General features: G+C 45.5%; 2 protein-coding genes across 5 annotated transcripts in view; one reads left to right on the top strand and one right to left on the bottom strand.

Moving 5' to 3' along the window:
* RNF10 (ring finger protein 10) overlaps positions 1–9,097 on the top strand; it is a 37,995-nt gene extending 28,898 nt beyond the window's left edge. For 2 of the 4 annotated variants that reach the window (XM_023733747.1, XM_023733746.1), the window contains 7 exons: positions 1,020–1,137; positions 1,377–1,478; positions 2,453–2,608; positions 4,275–4,375; positions 6,933–6,990; positions 7,078–7,236; positions 8,084–8,408. In XM_023733747.1, coding sequence (XP_023589515.1) covers positions 1,020–1,137; positions 1,377–1,478; positions 2,453–2,608; positions 4,275–4,375; positions 6,933–6,990; positions 7,078–7,236; positions 8,084–8,160 — 771 coding nt within the window. In that variant the 3' untranslated portion in view covers positions 8,161–8,408. Of the gene's footprint in view, positions 1–1,019; positions 1,138–1,376; positions 1,479–2,452; positions 2,609–4,274; positions 4,376–6,932; positions 6,991–7,077; positions 7,237–8,083 lie in introns of all 4 variants that reach the window. The other 2 variants (XM_004379012.1, XM_023733745.1) reach the window with 2 other exon arrangements.
* A 141-nt stretch (positions 9,098–9,238) lies between these two features.
* POP5 (POP5 homolog, ribonuclease P/MRP subunit) overlaps positions 9,239–15,624 on the bottom strand; it is a 33,841-nt gene continuing 27,455 nt past the window's right edge. Inside the window, exons 2-6 of the mRNA XM_004379112.3 lie at positions 11,975–12,012; positions 11,763–11,905; positions 10,665–10,814; positions 10,405–10,488; positions 9,239–10,300 (exon numbers count right to left, since the gene is read on the bottom strand). Of these exons, the coding sequence (XP_004379169.2) occupies positions 10,188–10,300; positions 10,405–10,488; positions 10,665–10,814; positions 11,763–11,905; positions 11,975–12,012 (528 nt within the window). The 3' untranslated portion in view covers positions 9,239–10,187. The remainder of the gene's footprint in view (positions 10,301–10,404; positions 10,489–10,664; positions 10,815–11,762; positions 11,906–11,974; positions 12,013–15,624) is intronic.

Genomic DNA, 15,624 nt, shown 5'->3' with positions numbered 1-15,624 from the left:
GACAGAAAGGGCCACATAAACCAGAGACTTCATCAGCCTGAGACCAGAAGAACTGGATGGTGCCCAGCTGCCACCAGTGACTGCCCTGACAGGGAACACAGCAGAGTCCCTGAGTCCCTGACAGAGTGGGAGAAAAGTGGGGTATAGAACTCAAATTCTAGTAAAAATGCCAGACTTAATGGTCTGACTGAGACTAGAGGGACCTTGGAAGACATGCCCCCAGACTTTGTGTTAGCCCAAAACTAAAACCATTCCCCAAGTCAACTCTTTAGACAAAGAATAGACTGGACTATAAGACATAAAATGATAATTGTGAAGAGTGTGCTTCTAGCTCAAGTAGATTACATGAGACTAAATGGGCAGCTTCTGTCTGGAGGCGAGATGAGAAGGCAGAAAGGGACAGGAGCTGGTGAATGGACACAGAAATCCGGGGTAGAAAGGAGAAGTGTGCTGTCACAGTATAGGGAGAGTAGCTAGGGTCACATAACAATGTGTGTATAAAGTTTTGTATGAGAAACTAACTTGAATTGTAGACTTTCACTTAAAGCACAACTTAAAAAAAGCAGGAAAAAGAAGAGAAAATCAAACGGATGGCTTCGTTTTTACTGTTTTAGGTCAGTCTTCATTCAATAGGGAAATTGGCTTTATCTTCCTTCCCAGTTATCATTAGTACTGTTCATGGTTCACAGATATTTTGCCAGCAAATACTCTTACATTTCCTGTTCTCCTCCCTCAACCGTGGACCCCAGAAAACCAGAAACAACTAATTAGTTTTAGATCATTCGTTAAAAGCCTCAGACCACTCATTTGCAGCACAAACCAAAAATGTGGTTTTGTTTGCTTATTCTGTCTTCTTGTAGGATATTTAACAATTTCTGTTTGTATTTTCAAAAAGGTGGTAACTTGAGTACTACTGTTTAGAGCCCCTTTGCTGACTCTGTGTACTGCTGGATGTCTGGGTTGGAACCGTCTCTCATTAGGCCTGGTCTCATTTGTGTGTTGGTCCCTTTTCCACCCAGGATGTTCGGCAGCGTCATAGGTATCTCTCTCACTTGCCACTCACCTGTGAGTTCAGCATCTGTGAACTGGCTCTGCAGCCTCCTGTTGTCTCCAAGGAAACTCTAGAGATGTTCTCAGGTGAGGATGCCCTTGCTTTCTCTTCATAGTAGGGTTTCGGGGATTCTTGTGGCTAGAAACCCAATGTGGGAGGAAACTTAAGGCACTAGGTCATTAGTCTCAGAACTTCCTGCTACACTGTATCCATTCAGCCTGTCCAGCTGGGCCCACTGGGCGTGGGCTTGGCTGTGAGTTAACTGGGAGGTGTTAGTGCCCAGGTTGTCTTGGGTCCATCTCCTCACAACCTGACCAACCCACAGATGACATTGAGAAGAGGAAGCGTCAGCGCCAGAAGAAGGCTCGGGAAGAACGCCGCCGAGAGCGCAGGATTGAGATGGAGGAGAACAAGAAACAGGGCAAGTGTAAGTTCAGGAACCCTTACCTTGGACTAGTACTGCTATGCATCATTGTATAGAGGCTTAGTGCCTGGGCCCCGGAGCCAGATTGCTTGGGTCAGTATCTCAGCTCTACCCCTTGCTTTTTTCAGCTCCCAGATGTGAATCATGAGAGTATTGCCTTTGTAGGCTTGCTGTTAGAATTAAATAAGTTAATACAGGTCAAGTGCATAGCATATAGTAAGATTAAATTCAGCCTTGGAGTGGTGGGTAAAAAGCCTGTTCTGAGGAAGGGAATTGAATTGGAAATCTGAGAATTCGGGATAATTATTCAACATGCTCTACCAAGAGTGTTTGATTTAGTAGAAACCTTGACAAACTAGAAGTATATGCAAGGAGTTAGATTTAAGAGCTCTGTGTACCAGTAAGCACAGAATCTTTTCATGTGGTTCTCCCACAAAAGCTTCAATGAACCCAGGGAATAAGTGAGATATGAGGGCCTAGTTATCCACCAAAGAACAAGCATGTTGCTTGCTTGGAATCAGTCACTGGCTAGGGAAAGGCGTTTGCTATTTTGACTCCATGTGGTAAAGCGTAATGCTTTTTTCTAAACATTATAAAATTGTACTTCACAGACTGGAGTAGGTACATCCCTAGGACCCTACACTGTGAAGCTGTTTGGCACATGTCCAAACTTTGGGAATCTGATGTTTCAGGAACAAAGATTTTTTTTTTTAACTTTTTATTATGGGAATATCCAAACACAAGTAGAGGGAACGGTGTAATTAATCCTCATGTTTATTACCCACCTTCAATTATGAATATTTAGAACAAGGTTTTTATATTAAAGACCTGTTGTAAAATGATAGTTATTACGGATTTGAGTTTTCAAACTTCTGTCTGCATTTTCTAGGCCCCTGGGGGTAAGCATAGGGATTGTCCTCAGCAAAGATCTGAGTAGTTCTGTAAATGGACCTACCTGTCTTGTGTTTCATTTGCAGACCCAGAAGTCCACATTCCCCTAGAGAATCTACAGCAGTTTCCTGCCTTCAATTCCTATACTGGCTCTTCTGATTCTGCTTTGCGTCCCACCAGCACCGAGGGCCAGGGGTCCCTCTCCCTTTCTCCTCTTAGCAGAAGTTCTGGGTCCCGTTCAGGTAAATAAAGAGTTGGAATTTGAAGAATGAAGTCAAGCCATCAGCCACAGACCTTAAGCAAAGCACTAGTGTCCGAATTTACAACCCTGTGGCATGGTGTGGTCTTTAGGCAAATAACTTTACCTTTGGGTAGTTGGTATATTCCTGAGGTACCTCCAATTCTTGCCATTTAATTCACCTTTCCATCAGCTACTTTATGCTCTGCCAGCTTCCAGAAATCTCAAGGATGGTTAAACCTAGCTCTAACCTAGATCTTCCTGTGACCCAGCTGTTTTATTTCTAGTTTTTACCTTTGAGATACTCCCCTGTATGCTTGAGCATCTTTGTACATGTCTCTTATTATAGCATCATTTATCATAACAAAATGGAAACAGCCTACAAAGCCTGCCAGTAGATAAATGGCTGGATTATAGTATTTAAACCGTGAAATACATCACACCCATTGGAGAATGAAATAACTCCATTTTTGAACTAATGGATAGACTTTTAAGATAAAAGGAAGTTGTAGAACGAGACAAAACACGATACCATTTGTGGGTTTAAAAAAAACTCCACAAAAGCATTTTAAAATGGATTTATATATCTAAATGTATAGAAAAATATTGGGATAGGTATGTTCCACACTGGTAACCAAGTTCCACTCGAGGGTATAAGGAGATCAGGATCCAGAGGTGGTTCAAAGGGGCCTTTAGCCTTCTGTCTACTGTTTTTTTTTTTTAATAAAGGATGTATTAATGTGTTATGAAATTAAACACTTAAAGAGTTATAGACTATAATCTCAGAGCTGTCTTTTCTGATCATCATCCATCTTGGCAATACTTCTTGATACTTAAGATTTGTTTGGCATTTTTAGCAAAATGTCCAAGACCCTTGTGATCATATGCCTATCACTGTGCAGACTGGGAACCTGAGGTGAAAGCCAGCTCATAGCGGCAGGACTGGGACTAGAACCTGGGTCTCTTGAGGACTGTGTGACCATGACGCCCTTCTACTTAACTGAGGAGGAGTATGGCGGATGTCCTCCTGTGGTAGAAAGACTGTTTACATGTGTTAGCTTTCCTGAAATTTGAGGTATGGACCTTAATGTATTTAGGCAGATCACTTGGATGGTCCTAGGAATAAAGTCCTAAACAGCCTCTTCTTCCCAGCAGTGATCAGGACTGATGTGTAGGAAGTGTTCACCTCGCAGTCAGAAAGAATGGAGAGGAGCATTACTTATCATTAGGGGTAGTAGGGAGGAAGTTTGCATCTTTGTGTTGGTGTGTCTTAGATTCTAACTAAATACTCCCAGATCATAGAAATCTGTTGGCTGGAGCATAAAGGCTGACCTGATTGAATTTTACATCCTTTTCCTGGGAAGGGTTTTTCTTACTGTGCAAATAGATATCCACCGTGATTTCTAGTGTTGTTATAAACAAGCTTTTTCTCCCTACACTGTAGGGGGATCAGGATTCAGAGGTTCAAAGGGGTCTTTGACCTTCTTTATATGATCACTAATAGGCCACATTCTTTATAAGAAGGTGGCAGAGTTGAAGGTTGGATCAAGGTTGCTTTTTGTGGGGGTTGGTAGTTATCTAGACCGGATTCAGAGTTCATCTCTTTTGTAAAAAGGACACTAGCTCTTTGGAACTTGACTCATATAATCAGGTATCTGGTTCCCTTTCAGACTTTCTGCTGACCCCTCTGTCACCCACTGCCAGTCAGGGCAGTCCCTCATTCTGCGTTGGGAGTCTGGAAGAAGACTCTCCCTTCCCATCCTTTGCTCAGGTAAATCTTCTGCTTCTGAAGTAGCCCAGGGGTATTTAACATGAACTCTGCTGCTTGTTTTTTCTGGAACCTCATCCAGAGGTTCTTGTCTCTCATTCTAATACAGCTGAGTCATCTGATGGGTATGAGGGAAAATTCACTGCCAGTTGGAGTTCAACGCAGCAGAGAGTTGGCTGAGAGCAGGTGATGTTCATGGACACCCGCTCTGAGACTTGCAGGCTAATGTTGCACTGACCCTAAGGATCATGGGAGGCTTTCTTAAGAGAGAAGCTCATGGTGTTAGTCTCAGTTATGACCCCAGACTTACCCGGGAAAAAGGTCAAGAGTAATTGAGGGTGAATCAGAATTTTACTTGTTTAACAAATGACTGGATATGTCTGTGCCGGGCACTGTTCTAGGGTCTGGGGATACATCAGTTTTAACTCGTCTAGGACATCTGGTTGAGGTGGTATTTATCTGTTACATACAATAAACCACTCCTACTCCGGGAAGGGAAAGATTGTCTTGGTTATCCTGTAACTAGCCAAGCCTGCTTTCTTGGGGAGGGGACTGGGGAAGACACGAAGCATTCAGATAGCTGAGGAAGACGGGTGGACAGCTTGCCAAGAGTCCCTTTTGGAGTCATTATCTTCAGAGTTCTATAGAGCAGTTGATGGGGATTTTTCTCACATAGAAACGGCAGTTTGTGCTGAGAAACAAGCAGGAACTGAACTTTAGTAAAGAGGGTCCTGAAGTTGGGAACAGTGAAATACGTAAAACCTGCAAAAGTCAGAGCCTGTGTAAGGCAGAGAACTATCAGAGAAAGAAAAATATTATTTTCCACTGAAATGAACGATAAAGTGGTAAGACTGTACCCTGTCAAAGGCAGGAAATTGCGAGACCCAGAACAACAAGGCAGTCACCTCGAGTTCTGGCTCTCACAGGTTTCACTGGAATTTGAGAGCTATCCTGGGAGTTAACTTCTGGGCTTCAGAAGTTACAAGCAAGTGGCTCCCAGGAGTTATGCTAAATGCCTAAGTTTTTGTTTTATGCTAGGTTTTATTGCCGTTGCTTTTTTCCTTTCAACTTTATTTAGAAAAACATCAGATTCAAAGAGGTGAAAGATAGTATAATTAACACTCATTATCTTTCACCTGGATTCACCAGTTATTAACATTTTGCTACATTTGCTTTCTCTCCCTTTTTTTTTTTTTGGTGCTGCTGTTGAAAGTAAGTTGGAAACCTCACGGATGACACTTCACTCCTAAATACATAAAAGACACATGCCAAAGAGTGACCGTCTCCTACACAACCACAACATCATTATACACAAGAATTTCATCTGATGAAATAATACATAGTCTATATTTTTCTCTCCTCATTCTCTCTCTCTGTGTCCTTTATTGTTTTTAATTGAGAGCCAATCAGAGATCACTCACTGAAGTTAGTTGTCAGGTGTCTTTAGTCTTTTGACTCATGACAGTTACTCTTGCCTCTTTTTTTTAACCCCCCTCTCTGTGGCACAGACATTTTTGAAGCATCCAGGCCAGTTGTTTTTTTAGATTGTCTTACAGTTTGGATTTGACTGATCGTTTCCTCACGATTGGGTTCAGGTTAAACATTTTTGGCAAGAATAAAACATAGGTGATAGGTATTTTAATGACCTTTTGGGGTAAGATGATTCAGATGGCATACTGTTTGGATCCAGACTCCCAGGGACCAGGGAGATCATGAAAATGATACATGATGAAGAAAGGTTATTCAAAAAAATCAGTGTCTGCCAGCCAAAATCATCTTGAATATGCATTCCTTACTTTGGGACACTTCAGGACAAGGCGTGCCTGCTTGAATTCTGTGGGGCTTGTCTCTTGATACATTTCCAGGAGTAAAAATTACCCTGCTTTATTGTATCACATGGCATAATTGGCAGATGGGACTCATAGTGGCCCTCGACAATTACACAGCTGGCCTTGGCCAAGTGAGATGAAAAAAATTCCTTGGGCAGGGATTTATCCTAGAAAGACTGTCAGTTGCCAATGGGGGAGAGAGGGATTGTTCAATTTTACTGTACTTGCAGGGGAAAGGAAGACTAAAATGTAGTGTCGGTCACTGGAGCCATTTCAGGATAAAGTTCGTTTTCATGGCGTTAAGTAACTTGAGTCCAAAACTCAGGTGGTTTTGTTTTAAAATTCGAGGGTACACACTGCTTATTCCAACAGGTTGATGTTTCTGGGGGTCCCAAGAAGGGCAGAGCAGGGAGTAACACAAAGTCAGGATTCCCAGTTGAGAATCTTATTCACAACCTCCTGCTGCTTCTATGCAGTGTCCTTTACCTGTCTTATTTTCTAAGGAACAAAACAGCTTCTGGTTTACCACCTTGTGGGTCTCACTGTCAGTTCCATTGGTCAGGATCGAAAGGACATGACTGAAACAGTATGTTAAGGCGATAAGTACCTGCAGATCTTTTGAAAAGTGATCGTTGGTTCTGTGCCCCTCTAACCAGTTAGTGCCAAGGCAGGAGTCTGGAAAAGAAGTTGAAACACTTAAATTCTTTTTTGCTTTTTTCCCACTTTGGTAGATGCTGAGAGTCGGAAAAGCAAAAGCAGATGTGTGGCCCAAAACAGCTCCAAAGAAAGGTGAGGATGGCCATTTGGTGAAGGGGCAGTTTGGCCCGTTTCAGTAAAAGGGGTTGTTTCAAGAATTCTGACACTGGTATTTTTTAGATGAGAACAGCCTAGTTCCTCCTGCCCCTGTGGATAGCGATGGGGAGAGTGATAACTCGGACCGTGTTCCTGTGCCCAGTTTCCAGAATTCCTTCAGCCAAGCTATTGAAGCAGCCTTCATGAAACTGGACACACCAGCTACTGCAGACTCCCTGTCTGGTGAGGGCAGAGAACTGGGGTGCTCGGCCCAGGGTCGTCAGACATACTGGACAGGCGGCCTATTCCTATCAGGAGCCAGTGGCAGTCACTGATCAGTTGGGCACTTTTCCCCCTGAGCCTTTAGGGCCTTGGTCCCCAACACAGTCTAATGTCATCTCACATTTCGTTTGGTTTATCAGATGTCTAGCACCTATTTGCCACCTCAGATTAATTCTGGAGGTCTGGATGTGAAATTCTGAGAACTCTTCTTTCTCCCTTCCAAGACACAATGGAGAGTAGATCCTGCCTCTGTTATAGAATCCAGAATTGGCAAAGGGTGGCTAATAGATGGAAAAGTCAGGCTCAAAGCCCACCCCCACTCTGTAGTTCTCTATTAGATGAGAAAAACAGCTAATATTGTCTGCTTTCTGTGTGCCTAGCACTGTGCTAATTTTATTCTCCCAACAACCATCATAGGTGGGTGTAACTGTCACATTACAGATGAGGAAATTTGAGAAATAGGTAAAGTGACTTGCCGAAGACAACCACCTAGTATATGCTACCTAGCCATTGAGTCGATTCCGACTCATAGTGACCCTCTAGGACAGGTAGAACTGCTCCCTAGGGTTTCCAAGGCTGTAATCTTTACGGAAGCTGACTGCTACATCTTTTCTCCCATGGAGTGGTGGGTGGGTTTGAACCGCCAAACCTTTTGGTTGGCAGCTGAGCGTGTAACCACTGTTTGCTAGGACTGGTATCTGAATCCAGGGAGTCTGTACTCTTGGCTACCACTCTGACTCTCAGTGGTGAACACTGGCCAGAGACAAGGGGATGACATTCTAAGCTAACTTTCTGTGTTTCCATTTAGAAGAAAAAGGAGGAAAGAAAAGAAAAAAACAGAAACAGAAGCTGCTGTTCAGCACCTCAGTTGTCCACACCAAGTGACACTACTGGCCCAGACTACCTTCTCCATCTGGTTTTCTTTTGTCCTTGCTTTTGTTTTGCTGCTGTAATTTTTAAGTATTTGACTTTGAACAGATTAGCTCTGGGAGAGTGGGGGGTGGGGAGGGGGTTTCCACAACGTGAGGGGGAACCAAGAAAATTTTAAATACAGTGTATTTTCCAGCTTCTCGTCTTTACACCAAAATAAAGTATTGACACTCACAAGAGATCTCTTCCTGCCAAGGTTTTTAGTTTTTTGTCAGGTTAGTCTTTTTGACCCACGTGTACTTAGTTTTTCTTAAAGAATAAGTTTGTGTCCCTGCAGCATCCCTTGGAGCAGCCCAGAGAGGTACAGCGCTGCTCTGCTTGGCATCTTCTGTCAGGGCACCGTGGTTTCAGCACATCGATCAGTTTGTCCTTTAGAAATAGTTAAATCTTTTCTACCTGTTCAGTTCTCTATTAAAGAAACAGAGGGATGGGAATAAAATGGATTTAGGACACCCAGTTTGCAGTTTTTCTTCTGACAAATGGCCAGACTGTGGTGCCAGACCTCAGTTGCCAGTTTCAAGGAATAGGTTGTCCTTGGCACTTGGGTGTGTGTGGGAGGGTTTGCCTTTGATTGTGGCTTGTTTGGTAGTCCAGGAGGGAAAGCTGTAACTGTCACCAACTAAGGAAGCCCTGGGACCCATCAATCTGTAGAGCAAATTTGTTTCAAGTGGCAGCGGTCCGAATTGTAGGAGAAGTCTGTTGCATCTGGAGGCAGAGGTGGGCAGGCTCCAGAACAGCAGGGTTGCCCACTACCTCCCTGTTGTGTACAGCACTCTTCTTATCCCTTGGTTTGAGCAATGTGAATTCTCTGGCTGCTTAATAAAGTGATCTCTAGATGTAGTAGAACATGAAGGTAAATAGTTGCAATAAATCACCTGCACAAGCAATGTGAGCTGTTTTTTTTTTTCCATTATAGGTCAGTCAGAGTTTTTTCTTCTTAAATATGCTACTAAATAGGGACTGGTGAGCTTGAGCAATGAATACTGCTATCGTGGAATAATAATGTCCCTCCTAGTTCAGGCCTAAAGACTCCAGTTGGGCTTGGCTTTAACCTGCCATTCTTAAAAGTTCAGAAATGCTAGGTCAGGAATTCTTCTAGGTGAATGAGGGTGTTCCAGTCTGGAGATGAGGGAGCACATTGAAGCAAAAATCCTATTTTTCTGTTAAATGTATAAAGACTTTGGGTGACATCCATTCGATAATGAAGAAGACATCCTAGAAACGTCATTAGTAGGTAGCAGACCAAACCTGATCACACATCTCTTGCCCCTCCTACTTGTGTATGTTGAGTGTGGCATTCTCACCTGTCTTCACGTGCCAGGCAATAGTGAAGGGTCAGAACTGCAGAAAACTACCAGAAGTTGGCAGTTGCTACTTGGCTTTGTAGTAAAGAGATCAGTTGAGGCCAGGGTTTGCTTTTTCTTTCCAAGAAAAGCACTAATTCCTCTATTCCAAGTGACTTGGTTTGCTTTAGAACCTACCCTGGGGACTAGAAGTGGAAGGTCAAATATTCAGAATTCACTGAGTATCAAATAGGGGCCAGTCTTCCAACAAGGCCAGGGAAGGAGGGGGAAAGAGACTTGGCCGGACATTAACTCCATAAGCCCTTTTTATAATTCAAGTATGCAAAATGCTACAGAAGCCATACACATTTATTAAACCTACTCTCCTTTAGGCAATTAGATACAAAGATTTCCTGTAACTACAGGGGGTTCACAACCTGCAGAACCACTTATCCAGGAAAGGCATAACCCAGGGCAAAGGTGACTTGAGTTTAAGTCCTCCATTTTGAATTGGTAACTTGTTCTCTGGTTGGCAGCCATGCAGTTTGGAGGGCTGTAGAAGATGCTGCTGCCTCCCAGAATGTCTCATTCCAACAAGTCAGTCCGAGGCTGGGTGCAATGCAGCCTCCTGCAGTGTTAGGAAGCTGCACTCTGCTGAAGCTTCCCCTTCCCCTAGTGCGAAGGGGTGGTAGGCAGAGCTCACTCCATAGCCACAGTAGCCTCCTCACTGGCACTATCTGAAAGCTCCTCGCCTGGTTCCTCCTCCAGCATACAGCTTCTAGTGACAGACTTCTGGATAGCTTCCCTCTCTCCTACAGAAAGAAAGGCAGAGCAGGGATGAAAGCTGTCTTTGGGAGTGCCCTCATTCAGCTAGAGGTCAGTCCTGCTCAGTGGGCACTGACCCGGCGTTGCTTACCTTTGTCAGTGCAGTTCTGCAATAAGATCAACAGCTGTCTCCTGTTGTACTGAATCAGGAACTTCTGACATGTTCTAATTGTACCTGGCACATGGAAGGGTTTTGTGGTTAACAGCTCTTGAAAGATTCCCTATCTCATAGACCTTCAGAGCTAGGGGCAAGTATCTTCTTAGGGCTAGGAGGAAGACCACCCACCAGTTAGGACAAACCGAACCTGTTACCTGTTGAAAAGCAAGAGCCATACCACATTCTACTCCTACCTCCCACATGCAAGGTGTTGAAAAAACAAGGGTAACGGTGTCCTTTGTTCTCCAAGTAGGTGATGAAAGGAAGAGCTGACCACACAAGCTGGTAGAAGTCCTTCCGGCATCGAAGCAGCACTATTCCAGTATAGGCATTGAGGTATCTCACTACAACAGGAAAAAAAAAAAAGGAAGACTTTGGATTCACAGGAGCAGGTTAAAATCCTTAGGATAACTGAGAGTCTACTATGTGCCAGACTGTTATAGGCAGTGGCATTTGTGATGCTTTAGTGGGTAAAAACAAAGATTACTGATGGAAAAAAAACTTTAGGACAGGCCTTCACTTAACGGAAGGGAAATAATACCCAGTATCTTGCACACCACTCAGAATTAGTGAAGGAATTTAAAATGCTCCTCTTAATTCACTGACCATAGTAATATCAATTAGGGAGGGAGGTGTCACTCAGGAGAAAGCAACCCTTTCCTGAGCTCTGCAGGTTCTTGTAGCAGCCAGTGGAGTCTCACCTAATGTGCGGGAGGTGTACCTGTGATGCGCATTTAATTCTCCAGTATTCCGTTTCAAACACGTGACAAAAGAGGGAATTTAAATCGTGTGGCTGTTGAAAGGACCCTTGCCGGGGATCTAAGCCCCTCTTTGTCCCGGCTTACCCTGCATTACATAACACACAATCGTGTGTTCTGTACTTTACCGGGTATGTAAGGGCTTTTCGGGGGCAATTTTGACAACACATGCTTTTTCCACGTGATGTCAATGTAGTCTGTCAAATAACAGCTCTTGAACTATACGGGGCTTCCCTCATTTAATTCTCACATCCTATAAGTTCAGTCAGTATCCCCAATTTACAGATGTCAAATAGCTACAGAGAGGATAGTTGTCCCAAACTCCCACAGCTTTGGGCCCCTTCTCTTAGCTTTCCACCCAGCTCTGAACTCGTCTAGACCTCCCGTCAGGACAGTCCAGACGCCTGAATAGCCGACAATGTACAGAGGTTGCAGAGGGCTTGGCCGCTCCAGGGATCTTTCGTGCCCCTCCTTTCTCCCTTCTCCGGCCCCTGCTCCCCTCCAAACCCTGCCGCTCCCCTGGCGCCCTCGCACCTGCGAAGCCGATGGAGCAGGCGGCCGCGCCGAACGTCCCGTGCACCCTGGTGATTGTATTCCGTACGAGGCCGTCCAGCACTCGGTCTTCCAGGCTCAGGCGGCAACGGGGGTCGTCGGACACCAGTTCACACAGCAGGTACCTGCGGCGGGAGGGAGGTGAGTGCAAGGCCAGAGCCCGGGGCCACGGGGCTCGGGCATGGATTGCTCACCTATGCTTGAACCGCACCATGACTGCTTCCGTGCGCGCCTGCTCGTAGCGCAAACCGGATATCGGCCTTCCAGTCCTCGGCCAATGGGACGTTTGTCTCGGCAGCCTTGCAGCCACTCAGAGAGGGAAGCAGGATAGGAGGGCGGAGCTAGAAAGTTGAGAGGCCGAGCATTGTGTCAGTTTCTCTCAAGTCCCGCCTCCTTACGCATGTCTGTGGTAAATTAAATCAATAGATACAGCGCACAAAACAAAAGCTCTCTGGGGTCCTCAATAATTTCAGAGTGTAAAGGGGAGACAAAAAAAAGTTTGAGAACGACTGCCCTATGCTAAATTATATATGCTTTTCCTTTTGTTTTCTTTTTAAGAATAGAGGATCACACTGTTGAGTAATTTTTTTTTCCACTTGAATCTATCTTTTTAAAAAACTTATTGATGTATAACATGCATAAAGGCATATGTATTCTGAAGTGTAAAACACAATGAATTTTTACATATCTATGAACTTGTGTAATCACCGCCCAGATTAAGATATTTAAGATATTAAGAACAGTTCCAGCACCCCAGAAGTTTCGCCCAGTTCTCTTCCCAGTCAAAACCCTTCCTAGAAGTTACTACTATTCTTTCTTCTATCACATTAGTTTTGCCTCTTCTTGAATTTTTGTGTCCAGAATCTTTTTAATCTCTGTTAGATTCATGTCAACTGCTCTTCTACAATATTACTTTTGAGCTGTGCAGTACATTGTTTGGATGTACCCCTGTTAAGTTGGTCAATATCCCCTTGGTGGTCGTTTACATTATTTCCAGATTTTCTTGTTATACCCAGCACTTTGGTGCACATCCTTGTAACTAGGTCCTGCCTGTACCTGATTATTTGTAGAATTCTTGTGGTCTTGGCTTGTCCTAAAAAGTCCATGAAGGCTGGTTTCAAAACCGATTATTGGCCAGATGTGGAATGAGATCTCAATATTCCTATCTCCCACTTTTCACTAATTTAAAGGAGGGATGCTGAGGAAGGAAGGGGAGGAGGGATGGCAGTGGCCCTGCAGAGGGACCAAAGACTGTTCTTTATCCAGAACTCGCCAGCTTCCTCCTCTACCCAGCAGAGGGCACCAGAGGCCCACAGTGCACCGGGAGAGCACGACCCGTCCTCAGTGCAACCCCAGTCCCTAAAAATAATGCCCCCAACACTTCACAGCCATCATTTCGATTAATCCCAACACCAAGCCCATTTTGTAAGTGTAGAATCTGGGGCTCAGACCAAAGTCACACATTAAGCAAGAAGCAAGATCAGAATTCGATCCCAAAGCCATCCGACTCCAGAGCCCTTCTTGTCTACCAGGCTAATGTCCTGTGCGCGGCTTCACTTGTCTGTTTAGTGTGATAAAATGGAGCGACTACACACGTGGGCTCGAATCCCCCCTCCGTCACTTACTAGCCATGTGATGTCAGGCAGGTTAATTCATATCTCTAGACCTCAGTTTCCTCACCTGTGCAATAGGTTAATAATTCCAGCCTCGTGGGTAGCTATGAGATTTAAACGAGATAACGTGTGCAAAACGCCTGGCGCCGTGAGTGCGCAGAAAACATGATGGTGAATGAACGATTTACTCCTCCCGCATACTTACAGCCCCGGGAGGAATCACACTGGGGCGGTCCCAGGCCTCTCTTTCTCCGACCAGGTCACACCACCCCCCCGCCCCCTCCCCTGCACCAGAGGGTCCAGGCGCCCGGGCGATGGCCTGGCGGGCGGCGGCAGCTCAGCCTGCTCCCCGCGGTAGTTAGCCCGCGCGGCTCCGGCTCAGCCAGCCGCTAATTACACGTCTCCTAATGAGGCCGGCGGCTGTTTGCAATCACCCGGGTCCCCGCCGCGCGGCGCGGGAGGCCGCTAGGGAATCCGCCCTCGGAGGCGTGGAGGGGCGGGCGGCTGCCTCCTCCCGGGCCTCGACATCCGCTTTGCTGTGACGGGTGTGTGTCCTGCGGTGTCCACCCCCGGAATGCCGGTCGGGCAGGGCGGAGGCGGGGGTGCTTAGGGTCCATCATCTCGATTCTCTCCCCCGCCGTGCAGCAGAGCCATTATTATCCCGCTTTACAGGTGAGCAACCACTGAATGGCACAAATGGTTAACGCAAAGCTGCTAACTGAAAGGCTGGAGGTTTGAGTCCACCCAGAGGTGCCTCAGAAGAAAGGCCTGGCGATCTGCTGAAAAATCAGCCACCGAAAACTCTGTGGAGCACAGTTCTGCTCTGACACTGATAGGGTCGCCATGGGTCGGAATCAAGTCCGCTATGCTGAGCCTTGTGCCTTTTAACCGGTTCGTGTACCGCCTGGACCAATAGGGTAGGCACAGTTGTTATTACTACAGTTGTTTTTTTGGAACTTCTCAGCAGAGAAGATCTCAGACCAGATCAAACCTTTAGTTTGCCCTTCAGGATCAGACACAAAACCATACGCAGTTTCATGGAATATGAGCTGCAGTAAGACATTTAAAACTGACTTGGGAACATAACTCATACATCCCATAGTACCGACTGGGAAATCTGGAAAAGTCTCCAGGGGGTGAGGTGCAGCAACTGCTGAAAGGCTGTTAGGTGGGAGGGGAGGGGCACGTGTGTATATTATTCCCAGGGCCTGCTGGGGTAGGATCCAGAGTCATTTTTTGAGTGGATTCTGATTCATGGCGACCCCGTGTGTACAGAGTACAACAACACTTCATAGAGTTTTCAAGGCTGTGACCTTTCGGAAGCAAATCACCAGGCCTTACTTCCGAGGTGCTTCTGAGTGGATTTGAACCACCAACCTTTTGGTTAGTAGTCCAGCACTTTACCATTTGCACCATCCAGGGACTGCAGGATATGGAGTAGACTCTCACTACGTGCCGGGTGAGTCTCTGGGTGGTGAAAACGGTTAGCATGCTTAGCTGCTAACTGAAAGGTTGGAGGTTTGAGTCCACCCAGAGGCACCTCAGAAGAAAGTCCTGGTGATCTACTTCCAAAAAAATCAGCCATTGAAAACCCTATGGAGCATACATAGTAGGTCCCTGAGTGGCACACATGGTTTGTGCTCAAAAGGTTGGTGGTTTGAATCCACCCAGCAGCACCACAGAAGAAAAGGCTTAGCAATCAGGCACTGCATTAAGAGCTTTCTTTGTTTGATTTCATTTAGTTCTCATAACAACCTCATAAGGATCGGTCCCATTATTCTCTAAGGCTCCGGGAGGTGAAATAACTTACCCAAGATCACACAGTAATTTGAGGCAACATCTGTCTGACCCCAAAACCTGTGCTCCTAACCCCTTGCACTCAACTCTCTATTCTGGGATGTCTGGGACCTAAAAGGAAGATCAGGGAAGGAGAACCCAACTGGGGTGCCATTCCCAGGAGCACTGGGCAGCCAGGAGGTCCTTATTATCAGAGCCTGGTGCCTCCATGGCGGATGGTGGCAATGGAAAATTGTGTCTGCTTCAGCGTTTTGTTCAGCTGCTGCTCATTAGGTGCTCTAGCTCCTCTAATCCTATCAACCAATTCCCTTGTAAAACCCTTATGGGGACAATCTGGATGAGATTAAACACTCCATCTGCCCAGCCATGGAGCTGGAGAATCACAGCATCGTCCAGGTTGATGGGGCAGACACCGCCTCCCTGGACCTCAGAAA

Source organism: Trichechus manatus, unplaced genomic scaffold (genome assembly GCF_000243295.1).
Source record: "Trichechus manatus latirostris isolate Lorelei unplaced genomic scaffold, TriManLat1.0 scaffold00061, whole genome shotgun sequence".
Lineage (NCBI taxonomy): Eukaryota > Metazoa > Chordata > Mammalia > Sirenia > Trichechidae > Trichechus > Trichechus manatus.
This window is presented reverse-complemented; position numbering and strand designations above follow the sequence as displayed.